At 59.0% G+C, this 18,522-nt stretch overlaps 1 protein-coding gene and 1 pseudogene across 5 annotated transcripts in view; one reads left to right on the top strand and one right to left on the bottom strand.

Moving 5' to 3' along the window:
• The window catches only part of MYLK3 (myosin light chain kinase 3), a 34,907-nt gene extending 16,492 nt beyond the window's left edge, over positions 1 to 18,415 (bottom strand). Inside the window, exons 1-4 of one of the 5 annotated variants that reach the window (XM_016147646.2) lie at positions 17,414 to 17,525; positions 16,526 to 17,246; positions 15,818 to 15,985; positions 29 to 104 (exon numbers count right to left, since the gene is read on the bottom strand). In XM_016147646.2, coding sequence (XP_016003132.2) covers positions 29 to 104; positions 15,818 to 15,985; positions 16,526 to 16,684 — 403 coding nt within the window. In that variant the 5' untranslated portion in view covers positions 16,685 to 17,246; positions 17,414 to 17,525. Of the gene's footprint in view, positions 1 to 28; positions 105 to 4,850; positions 11,203 to 15,817 lie in introns of those variants that run through there. The other 4 variants (XM_036231227.1, XM_016147647.2, XM_036231226.1 and 1 more) reach the window with 4 other exon arrangements.
• LOC118611601 lies at positions 11,098 to 11,217 on the top strand (annotated as a pseudogene).
• Positions 18,416 to 18,522: the final 107 nt, after the last annotated feature.

Here is an 18,522-nt window from a genome sequence, read left to right on the forward strand (position 1 = left end):
TGACGCAGGGGAGGTGGGGCGCACTCACCTTCCCCGGGCCCCGCGGCTCCGCTGCTCAGCGCCCGCTTCGGCCTCGCTCCCTCCTCGTGCACGCGCGCTCTGTCCTGAAAGACACCACGGAAACCGTCACCGCCAGCGCCAGTGGCACCGGCCAGCCGCACCGGCCAGCCGCACGCACGCGCCGCGTGCCCACCACGTGCCGGAGACCGAAGCAGTCAGGTTATGTCTCGCAGTCACAGTCACACCAGAGTGTGGCTCCTGCTGCCGTCACTTTAGAACTAAGGACACCGAGGCTTTCCCGGGGTCGCCTTTCTAAAGTGCCACTGCGTGACTGCTGAGGGCCGACCCGGCACATGACGGGGGCCTAAGCGGGCTGGGGGTCGAAGTACCCAACCAGGGATGGAAAACGGAGTGAGCCTTAAAATGACAACTCAGGTGGTCTGTCATGACCACTAGACCGTAGGTTTGCCTTGGAATCTAAGTCCAAGGGGTCCAGGCTTGCGGGAGAGGCAGGGCGATCAGTTGACGAGGTGGGTGAGGGCCGGGTGGCGGCCGGGTGGGGGCACCCGCCCTCGCTGGTCCCAGCACCACACTGTGGCCAGAGCACAGACCCTGGGGCTCCCCAGCCACTCTTGCATGCTTTGACCCCCACCTTCACCGCTCGGCCAAGACCCTGACTTCTGTGCTGCTCACTTTCCTTGTCTGCAGGATGGGGAGCAGGAGGTCATCACCTGCAGAGACCCCGGCAGCCTCGGGGGTTCGTCTGTGCAGCTACGGGGAGGGCCAGCTCGTGGCGAGTGCTCCAGAGCTCCGCGCCCTCGTCCCGAGCCAGACGGCGGTCTGTCCAGTGGGCAACCGTGTAAGGGCGCCTGGAGCCGGCTCTCGGCCTGGCGGGCACGTGCCTCTGCTCCCACACAGGCCCGGAAACGCTCAGTACTTCTAAGTCTTTCTAGATGGCCTGACCCCTTGCTGGGACGCCCAGGGCTTCAGGGGGCTCCGAGCCTTGGGTGAAGAATCCCCTAAAACTCCTGGCACCTGTCACAGCTGAGCCCCTGGTCCCAGGGCCCTTCCCCGCAGGCCCTTTCCCCACCAGGCCCCTGGAACCCCAGAGGCCAGAAAGAGCCTGAGATGCATCCTGCTTGGCTTGTACAGCATTTAAAACTTTTTCACGTCAATGTTTTAATTCTGGATTTTTACACTGAAATTTTAAGTTCCCTTTTAGGGTGACAGAATTGTTCTATATTTTGATCGTGATGGTAGTTATTGGGGTGTATACATTTGTAGAATTGTATACTTAAAATGTGCATGTTTTATGGAAGGGGAGAGCTTATTGTACATCAATTATACCTTAATAAAGCTAATTAGATAAAATTGTAATTTTCCAGCTTCCCTTGAAAAAAGCATCTGAAAGTCTGACAACGCTAGGCCCACCCTCGGGGGAGGGGCCCCGTGTAAGTGGGGCGTCGCAGCCCTCAGCTCTCGCGAATGTCTCCCTGCCACTGAGGACAAGGCCTGGTCCCACCGCGGTTCCGACCCTGGGCCCTTCTCTCGAGTCAATCACCTGCTGTGTCTTTGGGATTCCAGGACAACGAGCTCTGCTCTCGTGATGCGACAGCACGACACGTAAGAACAACACAGCCCAGGGCATGGCAGGTGCCGCCATCGCGACTGTCACCGGCATCGTCAAGGTGACCCGGGCCCCCGCTCAGCCAAGACCTCCCCCTTGGCCTCTTTCTGCAGACTGTCCTGCCACCCCCGTAGCTGGGGGAACAGGCCGCCTCCTGCCCCCCACCACCGGCAGGGAGGGAGCCGAACACACTGTCCTTTGGCAGACCTTGTTGGGCTCACACTGTCCACTCCTCTGCCTTCGGGGGCAGGTGCGCATGCCCCGGACACACAGACAACTGCAGTCCCTGCCTTGCATGGTGCATCCAGAGAAAGGAGAAGCCACCCCAAACGCCATTGGAGAGGCCTGAGGTCTCCTCAGCAGCCTGACCATGATCTGGGCCCGCCCCTGGCCGGGCCTGAACCGGTCCTTCCTGAGTACGCCTGGCTTCCCGTAACCCTCTAATTCATATTTACAACTAAACGAAGTGCCACTGTGCGTTCGGGCCTAACGGGTGCCCTCGCGAAGTCTGGCACAATTTTAAAATGTAACACTAAGATTTAATTCAATTCCACGAATGGATGTCATGCCCTGCTCTCTCGGGAAACACCGAGGGCGTCCAGAAAGTGTCCATGATTCAGCTTTCGGCCCTGACAGAGACAGGTCGCCGGGGCTGTACCTCCGTCTACACCTGTCCCCGGACCTGTCCTCGGACCCGTCCCGTGGGACCAGCCCGGGCCGCAGTGCACAGAGGGAGGTCGAGGCCTCCTGCCTGGGCCTGACAGCCTGACCGGGAGCTGGAACCCGAATCTACAGACGGTCACCGAAATGTGTGTTCAACACAAAGACCAGAAGTCAGATCGGTCCCGTGCCAGCGGAGAACCGGCGAGAAGTGCTGAGAACTCGGAAAAGAGAAAGTTCTGTGACTTCCCCCCTGCAGATACGCCTGGCTGTCTGTGACGTGCATGACGGCTACTTTCACGAAGATGGGGAGAGGCCTCACAGAGTAACACGGAACAGGCAAAAAGCTGACAGAACAGAGGGGAAGGACACATGCGGGCAGGTCGCAGAACACCGCGGAGGTTTCACGGCTGCGAAAGAGCCTCGAGCAGCGAGTGAAAGGGGAACAAACTAAAACTACAACGAGACATGTAATTCTGTTCTTGGAAATGCTTAAAATTTTCCATAAGAAAGTTTTAAACGTTTTATGAATCAAAGGAAAAGAGTTAGCTTCAAGAGAAGCCTATATCCGATTGCCTTACATGGAGCTTGACTCGAACTGTAAGGAAAAAGAGCAGAAGACGGTTCAGGAAAATGTGAACCTTGACTTCGGTAATATAAAGCTCCTGTTTACTTTTTAGGTACGATAATAGCTAGGAGAGCCTTTATCTCCTAGAGATAACTGCTGAAATGTTTATGGAAAAAATGATCCAATATCTCAGATTTGTTTCGAAAGAATCTGGAGACAGGGAAATGGATGGGGAAAATGGGCCTCCAGTTCTGGGGCTCACAGGGTTTATTACGCTAACCTCTGTTTTTATAAATGCTTGAAATATTTTATACTATGATGTTAAGACACACGCACACACACACACACACACACGTACAAGAAGATTTCAGTTTTCGTAAACCAGACAAAGAATCAAATAGTTGGATAATATGCTCTGTTAGCAAAAGCAGAGGCGACCAGCATTTCCGCGTTATGGACAGGACGCCACATCAGAATACCTTCTTTGAAGGTCGGTTTGGCCTTTTCTGTTACACAATTTGCCCTTTGGACACAATTTGCCCCTTGGCCTGACGTCGCCGCTGCTGCGAGTGCACCCCACAGGCAGAACCACACGTCTACGGATATCCGCTGCATCCTTTAATGACAGCTAAACGTGAGAAGCAACGTAAACCAGCAACGACGCGGGACCGGTGAAGACATGAAGACACCGCCCCGAGCCATCTGCAACTTCACAAAGAGGAACGAGATGCTTTCCAGGTGTACATACGAAATAACGCCCAGAATACATTCAGTTAAAACAACACCGAGTCCAGAACGTGACCGATAATTGAGGTAAACTGAAGCAAAGAGGGTGGCGTGCACCCCGGGGCGCTCACAGATGAACAGACTATTTCTGGAAGGTTTCACAGGAAACGCACCTCCGAGCGCAGGCGGAGGGCTGCCTTCGGGGCTGGCGGGCGGAGGGGCAGGGAGACCGTGCCCTTTCTCCACAGGAATGTGTCCCCACGCCCAGATACGAGGGGAATTCCCTTTTTAAAGGCTGAGGTGGGTTATCAGGGGCGAGAGCCTCGCAGGCCAGACTCACAGGGAGCCGGGGCGGAGGGACGAGCTCCCCTCAGAAGCTCCAGGGCGGGGAGGGGAAGGGGTCAGCCGGGTGAGCTGGCCCGGCTGCGGAGGGGAGGGGAGGCGGGCTCGGCGGCCTGCCCGGCCAAGGACGAGCTCCTGAGGACCCCGGCTTTTCTCCTGCAGAGGCTGGTGGGTAACAGGGATCCATCCAGTCAGTGACCTCAGGCCATCGGAGTGTTGCTAAGTGGCTGACCCTTAGCTGTTCCCAAACAGAGTGTTGTCTCTACACACCTCACACACACGCACACAAACACCCCTACCCGGCCAAACTTCCATTAGCCCGCGGGGTTTGATTATGCAACCCTTGGGAACAGCGGCTCCCAGAAATGTCACACCCCACCCCCAGGCTCCAGCTCCGGCCTGGCCTGTGTCCCCCATGGGTCACTGTCAACACTAGTCCTCACAGGCAGCTGCGCACTCCACCCACTCCGGGACAGGGCACAAGGCTGGGGACAGGAAGAGGGGGGCCGGGTTTCTGAATGGGGGCTCTGTCAGGATAAACCGGTCCCCATCTGTGTCCCATCCGAGATGGGAAGGGACAGAGGGAAGTAAAGGGAAGTCGCGGGTTGTCCAGGAAGCTCCACGGTCTCCCTCTCCCTCAGGGCCTGTGTCCCCCCACTTCCAGGTGCCCTGGAGCTGCCCAAGGCCACACGGTCCCCAGGACACTGCTTCCTCTCCCTGAAAGACAGACAGTGCCCTGTCTGGAAAGCCACCTGCGACCTTTAAGGCTCTGTCTCTTTTTCCCCATCAACAGGTCACGCAGGAGGAACGAGACGAGACGACAGCCCCAAACTCTCCTGAGACGCGCCGCCTGGCTGGCCTCCCCACCGGGGCCCCTGGGCCGCCCGTCCAGCCAGACGGGCACTGGTCAGGGAGGCGGGAACCAACCTCCACGGGGCCCTCGGCGTCGGCCAGGCCTCCTTTCCTCCAGGGGGTCCCTTGCATGATGAAGTCCACCACCTTCGAGTTCTGGAACACGGCCCCCACCAAAGCTATGGCCTTATCCACGGCCACCACCATCCTGAGGAGGGCTTCAAGCCTGGCGCCGTGCTGGGCAGCATCCTGCCGCACGGCCGTCACCAGCTCCAGGACCTCCGGCCACCCAGCCTGCGTGTCGCCTGCGGGAGGGCGGTCTGCCCCAGCCGGGCCGGGGCCCCGGGAGGCCTCCAGCCGGTGCAGACCCTGCTCCAGGTCGCCCATGCCTTGGCACACGCACTGCAGCTTCTCCGTGACGTCTTCTTGGAAATGCAAGAGTTGGTCGACCTTCTCGTTCAGCATGTTAAGCTTCTTGTCCATGCTGGTGAGGCAGGCCTTGCCCGACGCCGACAGTCCCCGGGCCCCCGCGCCGTCCTTGGCGGCTCCTGACATCCTGGTGTGGGCTTGACAAGGGCGAGGGGTCGGAAGCGCCGCCGAGGCCTGGTCCTCACTTGGGCCGTGGCGTCTGCAAGTGCATTGCTCCTGGTGGTTCACAGCCTCGCGCCCAGTGCCAACCGCAGGGACGGCTGGGTCGCGCAGGGAGCCCAGGGGACCAGGCAGGCCCTCTTTGAGCCTTTGCCTTTGCTTATCTCCCGCCCTGCCGTGCGCCATGAGTGACAGGCTGGGTCCGGCCCAGGCCCTTCTCCTTGGGGCCCCTTTGACATCACAGCAGCACTGGACATTCCTCGCTGAGAGGGTGCTGATGGGCAAATATTTTAAGAACTCCCCCGGGGCAGGCGGGAGGTGGTGCAGCTGAAACTGAAAGAAAGGGGTCCTTTAGGGGAAGTGCCTGAAGGCCGCACCCCACAGATGGCCTCAGGAGCCCCGGGCAGGGAGAAACCCCGGGAGGCACAAAGCACTGGGGAGCAGCTAGGGTCCCAGCCGCCACTCACAAGCTAGTTCACGACAAAAGGCAAGACCAAAAAACAAACGTGAGGCCACGCTGACCTGTGCGGCCATGAAAGACGTGGTGCTTTTGCAAGTCAAAAACAGCTCTGAGGGGCTCCCGCTTCGCAGACGCCCAGACATGTGTGCCGGCTGCCGCAGGGCGTCTGCGGGCCCCTCCCCACTCCCCCTCCTCGGTCACTCGGCACTTGCACCTAAAAATAGGAGTGAGGAACAATGGCCTAGGCTGCTCGCCAAGTGCCATCCCACAGGTCATGTTCCTCGCTAAACACTCTGGGGCACATTTGCCAGTGGCCCCCAGCCCCAGTGGTGACCGCGCAGGTCCTGAACCACAGCAGACACAGGCCAGTCTGGGGAGCAGGGGGCCCAGCTCCCCCACGTTTCCACCTCGAAACCTGTGGTTCGCAAAGAACTTTTACAGAGGCGACATTAAATAAAGCAGACACAGGGAGATGCTCAAGTGGATGCTGAGGTGGGCGCGAGGGTGTGCCACGGGGTCCCAAGACCCAAGGCTGCCGGACACACGGCCTCCCGAGGAGAGTCCAGCTGCAGTCGATGCTGGCATCAGGGAGGGGGACGTCACGTTCGTCTGAACAGCAGCAATTACGAGAATAAACTTAGATCTGACGATCCGACATCCAGAAGCACCTTCAGATGCTTTTGCTCTTCCAGGCCCCAGGCGACCCTAAGCGCAGGGTGCCTGCTACGCTGTGCGGCCAGACCCCTCGCCCTGCCATCTGGGACAGCTGCCCTGGGCAGCCCACAGAAAGCCAGGCCCGCTTCCGGGCGCACAGTCCTGGGTGCCTTTGGCGGAATGGCCCAGAGCCTGCTCACGGGAGGGTTGCTGTACTCGCGGTCAGATGCTGTCACTGTGATTCAAAACACACAAACTCTGCCTGAGAGCGCGACCTGGAGAACGCCGTGCTCCGGCCCCTCGGGGACTCGCGGGGACCCGCGGGCACCGCGGCGGGACCCCACCTGCCCCGGCATCCGCTGTTCTCCCCACACCTCCGTGTCAACTTCCCCGTGGAACGGGGTTCCCTGGATCAAACTTCGGGAAGCGGCTGCCCAGAGAAACCCCAGGCAGTCTGATACTCAACCCGGTGTCTGTCCCACAGACACCGTGAAGTCCCCACCAGTCTAAAGACACAGACCCAGTCCCTGGGAGAGAGTCACCAGTGTGCACCACGGGCCACTCCACTACGATGGCTTCTATGCAGACCTCGGGGTGCCTGGCACCCAGGCAAGCCCTGGCTTCACGACGCCTGGTAAGGTTTCGAGAAGTCCACGTGCACCCAAAGGAAACAAATGAATGTCCCAGACGCGCGACCTATACCGAAAGCTAATCATGTAAAGTACATAAGGGTTTGCCCCAGGTCTCCCTGGCGTAAGGCGTGACTACAAGGCAGCCGGTCTGCTTGACATGTGACTGCTATGTCATCCGCTGTTCCAGAGCCACCTTCGAGTTCCCTGAGGCCAGAACAGTGCCCCCCAGGCTCGTCTCGATCCCCGGGGACGCCAGCATGCCCCGTGCACGTGGGGGGTGTTCAGCACAGGTGTGTGAAGGAATGAATGACGGGGGCTCCGGCAGAGGCAGGTGGCTGGATGGCCATCGGGAGCCCTGCGGAAGGGGGTGGCGGCTGGGTCCCCCCGAACGGTCAGAGGGGTACAGGGCAGGAAAGCATGACTGCTCCCAGAAGCAAGCGGGGGCCCCCCGGGAGAAAGCTCAGACAGTGCCAGCAAGAAGCCTAGAGGCTTCTCTGATGGCAAGGGGCGACCAGGAGGACCCGCTTTCATCCCTTCCACCCACGGGAGAAACGGGTTCAGGAGCTGAGGGCTGATGCGGCTTCTTCTCAACTCTCCCTGATGCGCCGGGCGCAGCGAGAGCCACGGGTGAAGGGGAGATTATAAAAGCTTCCCGAAACTTAAGAGAAGAAAAGAATCACGCACCAGAGGACTGAAACCAGAATGACACCAGACTTCTCATGCTAAAAGAAGGGGATGTCGGAAGACAGGTAGGTTAGATGAAAAACTCAGGTGAGGAAGAATGTTGAAGGCATTGCGCCGTCGTCGGAGGACAGGATGAAGAACCTCGAGACGTGCGCAGGTGTAAAAACGGTACGCACTCTTCCCGAGGAAGCTGTTTCGAGGACACACTCCGGCAAAACGAGGGACGAAACGAATAAAAAACTGAGCTCCAGGTTCCACTCAGGCCCAAATTTGAAGCAGGAGGATGAAGGGTCCCCAGAAGGGAGGACGCCGGGGGGCGGGGAACGGCACAGCACAGCACACAGTATCACGTAATTAAGATGTAATGTTTAGGCGCGAGCGCCTGGCGTCCGGCCGTCGGGACTTCGTTTCTGCCTCTGCCGGCGGCGCAGGCAGAGCCGTGGCCGGGGCGCTCGGCCTCTCCGAGCCTGCTCCCTGGGCTGTCACGGGACGGTAACAACGCGACACTTCCTGGGGTTGTCGGGAGGGTGGCTGAGGTTTATGAGGCACCTAGGAGAGCACCTGGCACACGGCACGTGCTCGGATTTGGCCACCAGCGTGGTGCTGGTGCACAGGGCGAAAGGGGAACAAAAGAAATTAGAGACGCCGAGAAAGTCACAGTCCTTCCAACAAGGAGGCGGCCGAAGCACACAACGGATGCCAGCGAGCAGCGTCCACAAGACGGTGGCCACACTGCGATGGCGCGACACGGGCCCACCACGAAGTCATAACCAGGTGGGGGACGGAGGCGGCGGTGGTGAGGGAGCTAAACCTTCGTCTCTCCTGACAGGAAGTCCACGGAGCACGTTCAGATTGCTGAGGAAACTGGAGGCAAACCCAAGAGAAACAGCTGAGACTCCGCGCGACTGCCTGCGGGGGCGGGAGCAGGGTCTGCAGCGGTCAAGGGCGCAGCGCCTTAGCGGGCGCACACACAGACCAGGCCTTGAAGGCTCTTGTTCCAACAAAATCAGATTTGGGGACCAGCTTCCAAGCAGTGGAGGCCAGGCGTGCTGGGGACAGGAACTTCTCCACCTCCGCGAAGTGCGTGTGGGCCGGCCCGACCTCTCCGAACCCCGCGCCCCTCCCGTGCAAAGGGCTCGCGGCCTGGGTATCCCGGGAGCGCACGGCTCGCTGCAGCGCCTGGCACGTGGTCAGTGCACGCCAGCCGGGGCTGGCACGCGCCCGGCCCCCTCGGTGTGGCTGGGGCAGGGGGCAGCGGGGGCATCTCCCCAGCCCTCGACCGGGGCCAGGCGCCTGGCCCTGCCCGGCCGCGCCCCGCAGGCCACGCTAGCTGGTGTGCGCTCAGAAGGTGCAAACGTGTCCTCCCTGAGGCTGAGCTTCCTCGGGAAAGGAAGCCAGAGACGGCACAGAAGCCTGGGACGCCTCGCGGGGCTCCCGACCAGCCCCTCTGGGCCTCTGCCCACAGCGCCCCGCGCTCGCGGGGAGGCTGACCATCCCCGGCGGGACCCGCCGCCCATGGCTCCCACTGACTGCGCTCCTGGTCCATGAGGGCCCGGGCCTGGGGGACAATCGGCACCGAGGCTCCCGCAGTCCCACGATCCTCACGAGTGCTGCTCGGGCCCGACTTCAAAAGCGACCGCCAGGAGCTGTCCTTACCGCAACTCTGCCGGCGCACCCTGACGCCCGCTGCTGGCCTCTGGCGCCCGGGCCGCGCGGCGCCCTCATCCCGCAGCCGTGCCAGCCCGTGCTAGCCCGTGCTCGCCCCGCCTGGAGACGCCCGCGCGCCCGGGGCGCCGGGGAGGAGGGGGCTGGCCGGCCAGGGTGATTTCTCCGGGGCTCAGGCAGCGAGATAAGCCCGGCATTTCTGCTTATCTCCGCCCCTGCCGGGCCCCCGAGGCTCCCCCAGCCGCCGGTTGTCTGCGGTGTGGGCTGTATCTGCTCCCCGGGGGCCCGCTTCCTGCATCACTCAGCAGGGCGGCCAGTTGTGACACACACGCCGTGTGGCCCAGGGCGGGCGGAAGGGGGGAGTCCGAGGGCAGAGCTGACCCGCCTTCCAAACGCACTGGCCTGCCACTGGGAGCCCCGGCCCGAGGCGGCCCGCCTCGCCAGAGGCGCAGAGGCTCAGGAGTCTGTGTCCTCGCTGGGGCTGGCGGCCCGGTGGTCTCCCGGCTGGGAGAGGGCTGGCTAGGGCCTCTTCAAGCCAAACTGGTCGGGGAGCCACGGCGACATGCAGCGCCCCACAGACGGGGACACGTAGCAGTTAGGGACAGGTGGTGTGGTGACCCACGGCTTCTGCTGAGTGAGATGCCAGCTGCAACTCTGCGCTTGTCCTCAGGGCGGCTCCCTGGCCAGATCTCCCCAGGGTGCCCTGAGGAGGCGAAGGCCTCTGTACACACCCATGTACACACACACACACACACACACACACACGCACGATCGCTCACCCGGCCGTGGGACTCGGAGAAGGGGCTGCAGGCGGATGTCGGCTCCTCTCTGAGCTGGCAAGCATTTTAAACTTTGCGACAGCTCTATGGGGTAGATCTCTACTGACCATCCCCGCTTTACAGAGGGGTCAATCCACACAACAAGCTGCTCACGTGAGGCCACAGTCACGGAGTGCTGACGGCAGAACTCCGACCCCAGGCTGCAAACTCACACCGCTCTGCTGCTCTCAGACACGCAGGGACTACGGAGACCCCGGCGTCGTGTTCTGTAGATGGAGAATCTGAAGCCCAGAGAGCGGAAGGGACTTTGTGAAGGTCACACGGTCTGTGCACGGCACCAGAGAGCAAAACTGTCACCGTCGGATGGGCCATGGAACTCTCCACCCTGCCCTGTGGGTCTGAGAAGGGGGTGTGTGTGTCAACAGTGAGACTGGCCTCTGCCCCACAGGCTTGGCCCTGACAACTGTCTGAAATGAAGGGGCGAAAGTCAGAGACCTACAGATACAGCATTGCTCATTACATCACAGAAAAATGTCTACAAGTCATCTCGCCCAGCAACCCACACAACAGCCCTGCCTGGACAAACCCGGGAACTGAGCTTGAGAAGAAAACCAAAGTCAAGCTGGCCTTTCTGAAGAAGCCGACGGAAAGGGGAGCCTGGCCTGGGCTTGAGGGGCGTCCCCTGTGACTCGCAGGTTTGCTCCCAAGGTCCCGCTCCCGTCTGTGGGTGGCCTGCCTACGCCTGGTAGAGGAGTTTTTATTTCGTCAATTCCTTTCCCACATACTGAGTCAAACATGTTCCCTAAGCAAGGTCAGACAGAATCAGCCTGAAAATACTAGAGATCAAAAAGCATCCCCAGGCCTAAGGCCACGCCACCCTGGACAAGCCTGATCCCATCTGATCTCGGAAGCTAAGCAGGGTCGGGCCTGGTTAAGTCCTTGGATGGGAGACCACCTAGGAAGACCAGGTGCTGTAGGCGTACAAATACAAAATAAAAAATAAGAGATTGCAAACTGACAAGGTCTTTGGAATCTATGAGGTCAAAGGGTTGCCTCACCTAAAAAAAAAAAAAAAATAGCATCCCCGGGACCAAATCCAGACCCTCAGCCATTCCGTTCGCTTGGCCAACACGGACTGACCCTGGTGTTCACAGAGCACTGTGTCAGGCACGCTGCTCCACCCTCACGGAAACGACCCTCCGCCTTCGCAGCGGCTCCGAGGAAGGGGCTGCCATCCCACTGCACAGACACGTAAACTGAGCCTTGGCGTGACGAAGCCACTTTCCAAAGTCACTGTGTCTAAGACCCCGGACACGAACGCTGGCAGCTGGCCCCCGCAGGCCACTCGCGACCGAAGTGGCTCTTGACGAAAGCGCCTTGCCTAGAGCCCGACTTTGCGTCTCGGGGCTGCATCTGCCAAACGCCAACTCAGACACGCGGCTACGTTTCCAAACTAAAACCTGGCCAAGCAGGTTCGCGCCAGCACCTCGCACTGCCGCCCCTCCTACCAACTCACGCAGGCCAGGCGCCCCGCCTGCAAGGCGAGTCGGCATGCGCTTGCACCCACACTGCTCTGGGGGACGGGTCGCGGCGCCCGCGTCACTGACGAAGGAACTGGGCCTCGCGGCGTCAGCGCAGAGCTGGGCCTTGGGCCTGGCTCCAAAGCTCCGGGGCCCGTGCTCCCTGCCGCTGGCAGTTTCTGGACCCCTCCCCCACCTCGCCCCACACTTTACTTTGGGGCCCCCAACTCACCTGGCCAGACTGAGGGGGCTCAGGGAAGGGGCTGCGGCCTGTGACGTCAGCTCCTCCTGAGCCGACTGCGGGCAGACCCCGCGGGAAGCACTTCGGCGGCCGGATCTCATTTAAACCCCTTGACTGTGCCAACTCTTGGGAGCTCAGAACTCGTCTGTGCCGTAGGGGGCCCGGAAGTCTGGGGGGGCAAGGTTAAAACCCACTGGAACAGCGGAGAAAGGGGACAGTCACCGGCTGCTAAGCACGAAGGACACGGGTGGGAAGGGGCAAAGTCGCGTGGCACGCTGGCCTTTGCGGCCCCCGTGTCTGATGAGCCCCATCCTCATCTGCTGCGGCTCCCCCCCCGAGTGAACCCTGCCCTCTGAGGACAGCCCGGTCCCAGGGTGTTTTGGTGTCAAATCTGAACAGGCGGCAAGGTGGGACCTGAGGCCTGCGGGAGAGGGTTTGGCCGAGCTGGGCGGCAAAGAGCCGAGAGCAGGGAAGGAGGGAAGGCCGAAGGGACGCGAGGGGGCCTGGGGCTGGGGAGTGGCGGTGCTGCGGTAGCCCCAAAACGCAAGAGTGGGGGAAAGAAAGGGCGTGGGCAACAGCTCCTGCAGGATGTGGTGGTCTCCTGGGGGCGGAGGCAGGAACGGCGCAGGGGCTGGGCTCCGTGGCCCCGAGTCTCTGCCGAAACACAGGCACTTGGCGTCAACTACGTCAGGGTGTTAACAGGGAGGCGAAGAAATTGCAGATACTTGTGGCAAAGCAGGAGGACTTCTTGGAGGAAACGGGCCTTGAGCAGAGCCTTGAAGAATGGATGCGATTTGGGGAAGCCGAGGCGAGGGCGGTTTTGTAAGGACCGCTCTGGAGTGCAGAAAGCTCTGGAAGGAGCCGGCAGGCGGACGTGACGGTGCCGACCGGGCTTGGGCCTGGAGGTGCCGACGGAGCCCGAGAGGTTCCGCGGGCGGGGCCCGGCGGGAGTGGGCCGGGAGGCTGAGGCGGGGGCATTCCGACCCGAGGCAGCGGGGCGCAGGGGCGGCCCCACCTGGCGTCTTCTGGTGGGGATCAGCACGGTGCGACACGCCAGGCGTGAGGACGGACGGCGTGATCATCCGGCGGAGGGCACCGGCTCGGGGGGGGCGGGGGGGGGGGGGACGCCGAGCCGCTTGCGGGTGGTGGAGACGCGCTCTGTTCGGGGCGGTGGCGCCTGTGCACAGGGGTCCACACTCCGCACCATGTTAGTCAGTGGATCAAGACCTCTGCACAGCGCCGTGCGTAAGTGATGCCTCGGCCGGGGTGTCTGCAGGAACGAGCGGGGGCGGAGGACGGACGGAGCAGGCGGCAGGGTGCCAGGGGGCTGGGAGGACGCGGGCTCCTCGGCCGCACGAAAGCCACAATCAGCAAGTGCTCACGGGTCCGGGACGTGCCGCCGCCAGAGCACGGAGCGCCCAGGAGCGGGGACGCGGCGCGACGGCTGGGCGCAGCGGCCTGGAGAGCTCTCTCAGAAGCGCGCTGGCCACCGCCTCTCACGCCCACAACGGAGGGACCCTCCGCCCCCCGCTGCAGGCCAGGGACCCTGAGGGCCCATGATGCTCTTTCCAGACCCACCGGTGAAGACCTCACCCCAAAAGGCAGGTCACAAAACAGCAAGTACATACATGAGATCCCATTTTTGCTTAAAATGTCCATAGATGCCAGTGTGGCACACTCTGCAGGAGACCTGCAGAGGATCTATATTTTCCGCATTTCCCTTATGTAACCGTTCTAATTTTTTTAATGTGTATCATTTGTGCTATTAAACAAGTTTTTCTAGCATAGTCACCATTTGCCCTGACTCACAGGAATTACTCTACACGGACACGTACCAGAAGCCAGAGGTTCCATGAACCAAGACCAGAGCGACAGATCCTTCAGGACCCCTGGTGACAGAAAACAACATTTCATAACCTTCTAGGGAGGGCCGAGGTCATTGGCTTGGCCTTAACCGAACAGAACACAGGTACAAGCCACAGACTCTGGCCTCCTGGGAAACAGCAACCCCCAGGGGAAAAAGAGAGTCCTCTTCACACTTTGTTTTTAAACCAGGTTTCTACCCCCTCCCACTGGAAACAACTGCACCCTTTGTAAACGACATGCTAGAATTAACTTGGGAGTTTTGGGGAAAGTTGGCACACATTTGGGAACAATCCCCAGCTACGCAATCTCAAACGGTTTAAGCACCTGTTAAGCATTATGAATCGCAGCAGTCTGTTCAAAACCAGTTCTAAGTCACAATTACACACACAGTCCCCCCAAACCTGCACAAAACCGAAGACGAACCCACACACTCGGTGTTAGATTTTATCGGTTTATGATCAGACTCTTAAGATTTTCCGGAGGGTCCACGTGCCCCTATGCGCCTGCTGAAAACACAGGCGCGCACACACTCACACACTCACACGCACACACAAGCACATTTACCGTCTGCACTTACATACCACCTTCCATCCATGGATCCCAAGTGGCCTGTCAGAGGTGCTCTTTTCGTAAATCCCCAATGAGATGCGTAAAGACCGTCACCTCCATCTCACGCACAGATAAACTTGAACATGGGGGCGGGTCGGTGGCTGGTCGACAGTTATAACCACCGCCACCCCCGCCCGCCGCGGACGGCCCTTCCACTCTCCTTGGCCCCCGTTTCAATCATGCAGGCAGACCATTGTTGCCTGGGGATGGAGCTGGCCTTCTATTTCCTGCCCTGAACCTGGCCCGGGGCCCTGGCTACACTGCATTTAGCCACAAGTGCCATGAGCCCTGCGTGAGCAAGGACGGCTCGGCTCCTTGGAAACCTGAGCGGTGTGTGTCAGCTGGCCCTGCCACCAAGAGCCACTCCGGGCCATGCTGCTAACTCCTCCATCACCTTCCCAGAGCAACCCACGGGGGGGCAGGCAATGACGTCTCTCTCTCTAAGCTGGGTGACAAATGGAAACAGCTCAAAGACACCCTCTGGCCCAACTCCAGTTGGGCGGCTTGGAGACAACTCAATTCCGCCCCCTTCCCAGGGAGCGACCGCTGTAGATGACTGGGAGGGGACCCCGGCCACTGCTAATGGATTTGCTTATCTGCGTCTGTCTGTCAGGGGCCCGGGCTGCTTATCTTTTTAACTTAGATAGGACTGCGTTTCAGGGGTTGCCTTGCGAATGGAACTTGGCTGCACTCCTGGGGTAACTTTGCATGGCAGCAGACCTGTCGTCCTTCCCCTACTGGTTGACGTTTTAGTTTACAGGTTTTCTTTTTCTAAAAAGGCAAAATCTACTACTTTTCTGGTTCACTGACCCGTAGCACACTTTCCACCCAAACAGAGAAGTCCTTGCCACGCCTGTAGAGAATCCCAGTGGATTAGATGAAATACAGCAAGTCTAATTAGAAAAGCCAACTTCCCTTATAGTCCATAGGCTCTTGTAGCCACATTTTTACAAGGAGCATGTTTTGACACATTACTTGTGTACTTTTTAAGCAATAAAAGATAATTTTAATGGCAATATTACATTAACAGTTCTTTTGCTATTACTTGTGGGATAAGAACCAGTAAATGAACCAGCCACGCGCCCTGCGCCGTGACTCCCTGCGTTAAAGGAGCAGAAGTGCATGTGGAATAAGCCAGGCCGGAAGGGGGTGCCAGGCGGGTGAGGGCGCCGACATGCACGCGGAAGCCAGGAGGCCCCCGGGAGAAGTGAACAGGGGGCCTGGGACAGGGCACGAGGGCTGTCGCTCAGCCTGAGGAAAGGGGGCGAGCTCCAGTGGTGAGTCACAGGGACCCTCCTGCTTCCCGCCACCACCCTTAACCGCCCCAGTCCCGCATGCCCACACCTGGCAGGTACAGGCGGTTGACATCACCCTGGAGCAAACATAAGTCCTTCCCCGGTCTTCTCTAAAGACGACCAACAATCGTGGCGGCGGATCCAAGGTCCCAGTCATCAGCGCTATGTCGCACAGTGAAATTCCCATTCCAGCAGTTGGGTGGCTTTGGCCTAAAAACTGAGTTCCCACCTCATGTCCAGAGCACCGAGAATTCTCACTGGGGAGATGCCGACCCCCCGCCCTCCGATAATGGACTTCCTTTCTCAAGGACCACACAAGCGAGTATCACCAAGATGTTAGCAGATCCAGCAGTTGAGAGAGATCAAGATACACAGACATGAAAAACTCTGGTGGAAACAGATAACCGAGTGTATCATAGAAAACCTGACTCAGATTTAAGAAAGATAGAAAAGCAGAAGACGGTGCTTTGGGAAAAAAGGGAATGATCAGAATAATCAGAGAAGTGATTAGAGACTTGAAAACTGAAATAAAATACTGAAAAGAAGAATCGTAAGATAAAATAGAGGAAATCTCCCGGAGCACAGGATACAAGAGAAAATGCGAAAGCACATCAACCCCAGAGTCCAGCGCTAGGTGGAGGCCCAGGAGGGGGGCGGCGGCTGGCCGCGGGAGGGAGCGCTGAGCCAACGCCGGCCACTTCCCCATCCTCGCATCGCCCATTCCCGGGGAGCTCTGACGGGAGCCCCCGGGACTCACCACGCAAGACACTCTGGAAGAGTGGAGGGTGGCCTGACCGCGCCGAGGAAGCCAGGACCACACGGCCCCCGTCCCTCCGGGAGGTGGAACACGGGGCGCGTCTGCGGGAGCGGACCTTACGGACGTGGGGTCGGGCTGCGGGAACTGACGTGGGCCCATGAGGCAGAGGTTCTGAATTCGGGGTTTCAACTCGAGGGGGTGAGAAAGGGACCTCACGGTCTGGTCAGCGGGACCGCCAGCTCAAAGGGCCAGACATGACGCGGAGCTGCCGCCGGCCTTGGTGCGCGACACAGAAGGAGCCACAGGCGGGGCGCCTTCCCCCCTTCCCGAGTCTCCTTACCGTCCAACGTGAGATGAGCTAACGGTAGTTACCCTTACATCACGGAACCCAAGTTCCAGGACCACGCGAGAAAAGGGACGACCCCCCAGGCCTCTGCCGGCCCTTGGGGTGCGGTCAGGGCGCCTCGGGCAGCCGGGTCATGCTCATGGACAAGCGGCTTCGTTACTGCCTTCATCTGAAATTAAGTACAGCTCGAGGAGAAGGGTTCAAGACAGGAGCAGACTGTGCCGCGTGTCACCTGACGAGGCTGCGGCCCCGTTATCCGAACGTTAACCTAGGTATTGCTGGAAGGTTTCCTGTAGCTGGACAGTCCATTACCAGACTTCCGGTTTCGGTTCTGACACGTCGAGAGCGTAGAAGTCGCCGCTTCCATTCTTACCGCTGAAGAAAGTGAAAAACCCGTGGCCTTCCCCGGACCTGCCAGAGGACCGAGGTCGTGGGGCAGACGGGCCCCCTGAAGCCTGGAGGTGCGCGAGCGCAGAGCGCCGCGCTGAAGACCCGCCTGCTCGGGGCGGCACCTCGGACACCAGGGCAGACGGGGCACTTACATGGCGATGCTGGCTCCCGGGCTGCGGTCTCGGTGGGCAGGAGGGGGGCAGGCTGTGGTGGGCGCTCCCAGCATCCCGCCAGCTCTCACGGTTAAGAACCACAAAAAGAACTCCCCACGCAGCTCTGGCAACAGCCACTGTGAAATACACCCAGATCTTTCTCCACAAGAAAAGCCTTTTCCAAAGCCTTAGCCACCTGGAGGGAAAGAAACTGGTTAAACAGAGACATCACCAGCAGGGGGCGCCAACCCGTCCCCCTGCCAAAGAACTTCTTAAATAACGCCAATGAGTTAACATCACGGGCATCTGAAATAAATTACTTTTTTGCATGGCAAGCTCCAGCCTAGTCACCAGTCTCCTCCCTTATCCAATGGCTATTTTAACATGCCTTCCCTGCAAGGGGATTCAGTTTTAAAGGGACAGACTCTGGCATCAATAATTCCCGAAGAGATGCCTGCTCAGTAGCTGGTCTTGCTTTCTCTGAGGATGTACACATGTCCACAAGCATTTTTAGATATTAGTCATTTCTGTTTTTCTCAAAATGAAATAATCTCCTATTATGTTTCAAAGATAAAATAACATCAGCGTTCTCAGGAGTAAACTTTATTACTAGAACTTTAAAATGCATATAAGAAAATTGTAGTAGTACCTGCAGTAAATATGGGGGTTGAAGGAATAGGAATTCTTAGGCAAATTCTGTCCTACCTAGAGTATCTCTTAAGCTCCCTCTGCTGGCTACCATTTAAATAAAGTAAAAAAATCTATAAATCTTTTCTCTCCAAGGAGGTGACAGCACATGACGCCGCTGACGCTGACAATACTACTGCTGAAACCGAACAGGAAATTCTCTCCAGGCGAGTCCAACTGATGACTGCTCCCCTCCCCCACCAGGGCGTCATGACTTCCTAAATATTGCGGGGGCGGGGGGGGGGCAGTAAAATAAGGGAAGTTCTTGTCAAGTATGAATGTTAATCATTAAGTCAATATGCAAAAATACAAAAGCATTTAGTGTAAAACAAAGCAACTATAGTTATCATTCAACACCAAAAAATTAAGAATATATTTCACAAATGTCACTAGAACCAAAAGCTTATACCACACTAATTAAT

The sequence above is a fragment of the Rousettus aegyptiacus genome, unplaced genomic scaffold, assembly GCF_014176215.1.
Source record: "Rousettus aegyptiacus isolate mRouAeg1 unplaced genomic scaffold, mRouAeg1.p scaffold_m13_p_14, whole genome shotgun sequence".
NCBI classification, from domain to species: domain Eukaryota; kingdom Metazoa; phylum Chordata; class Mammalia; order Chiroptera; family Pteropodidae; genus Rousettus; species Rousettus aegyptiacus.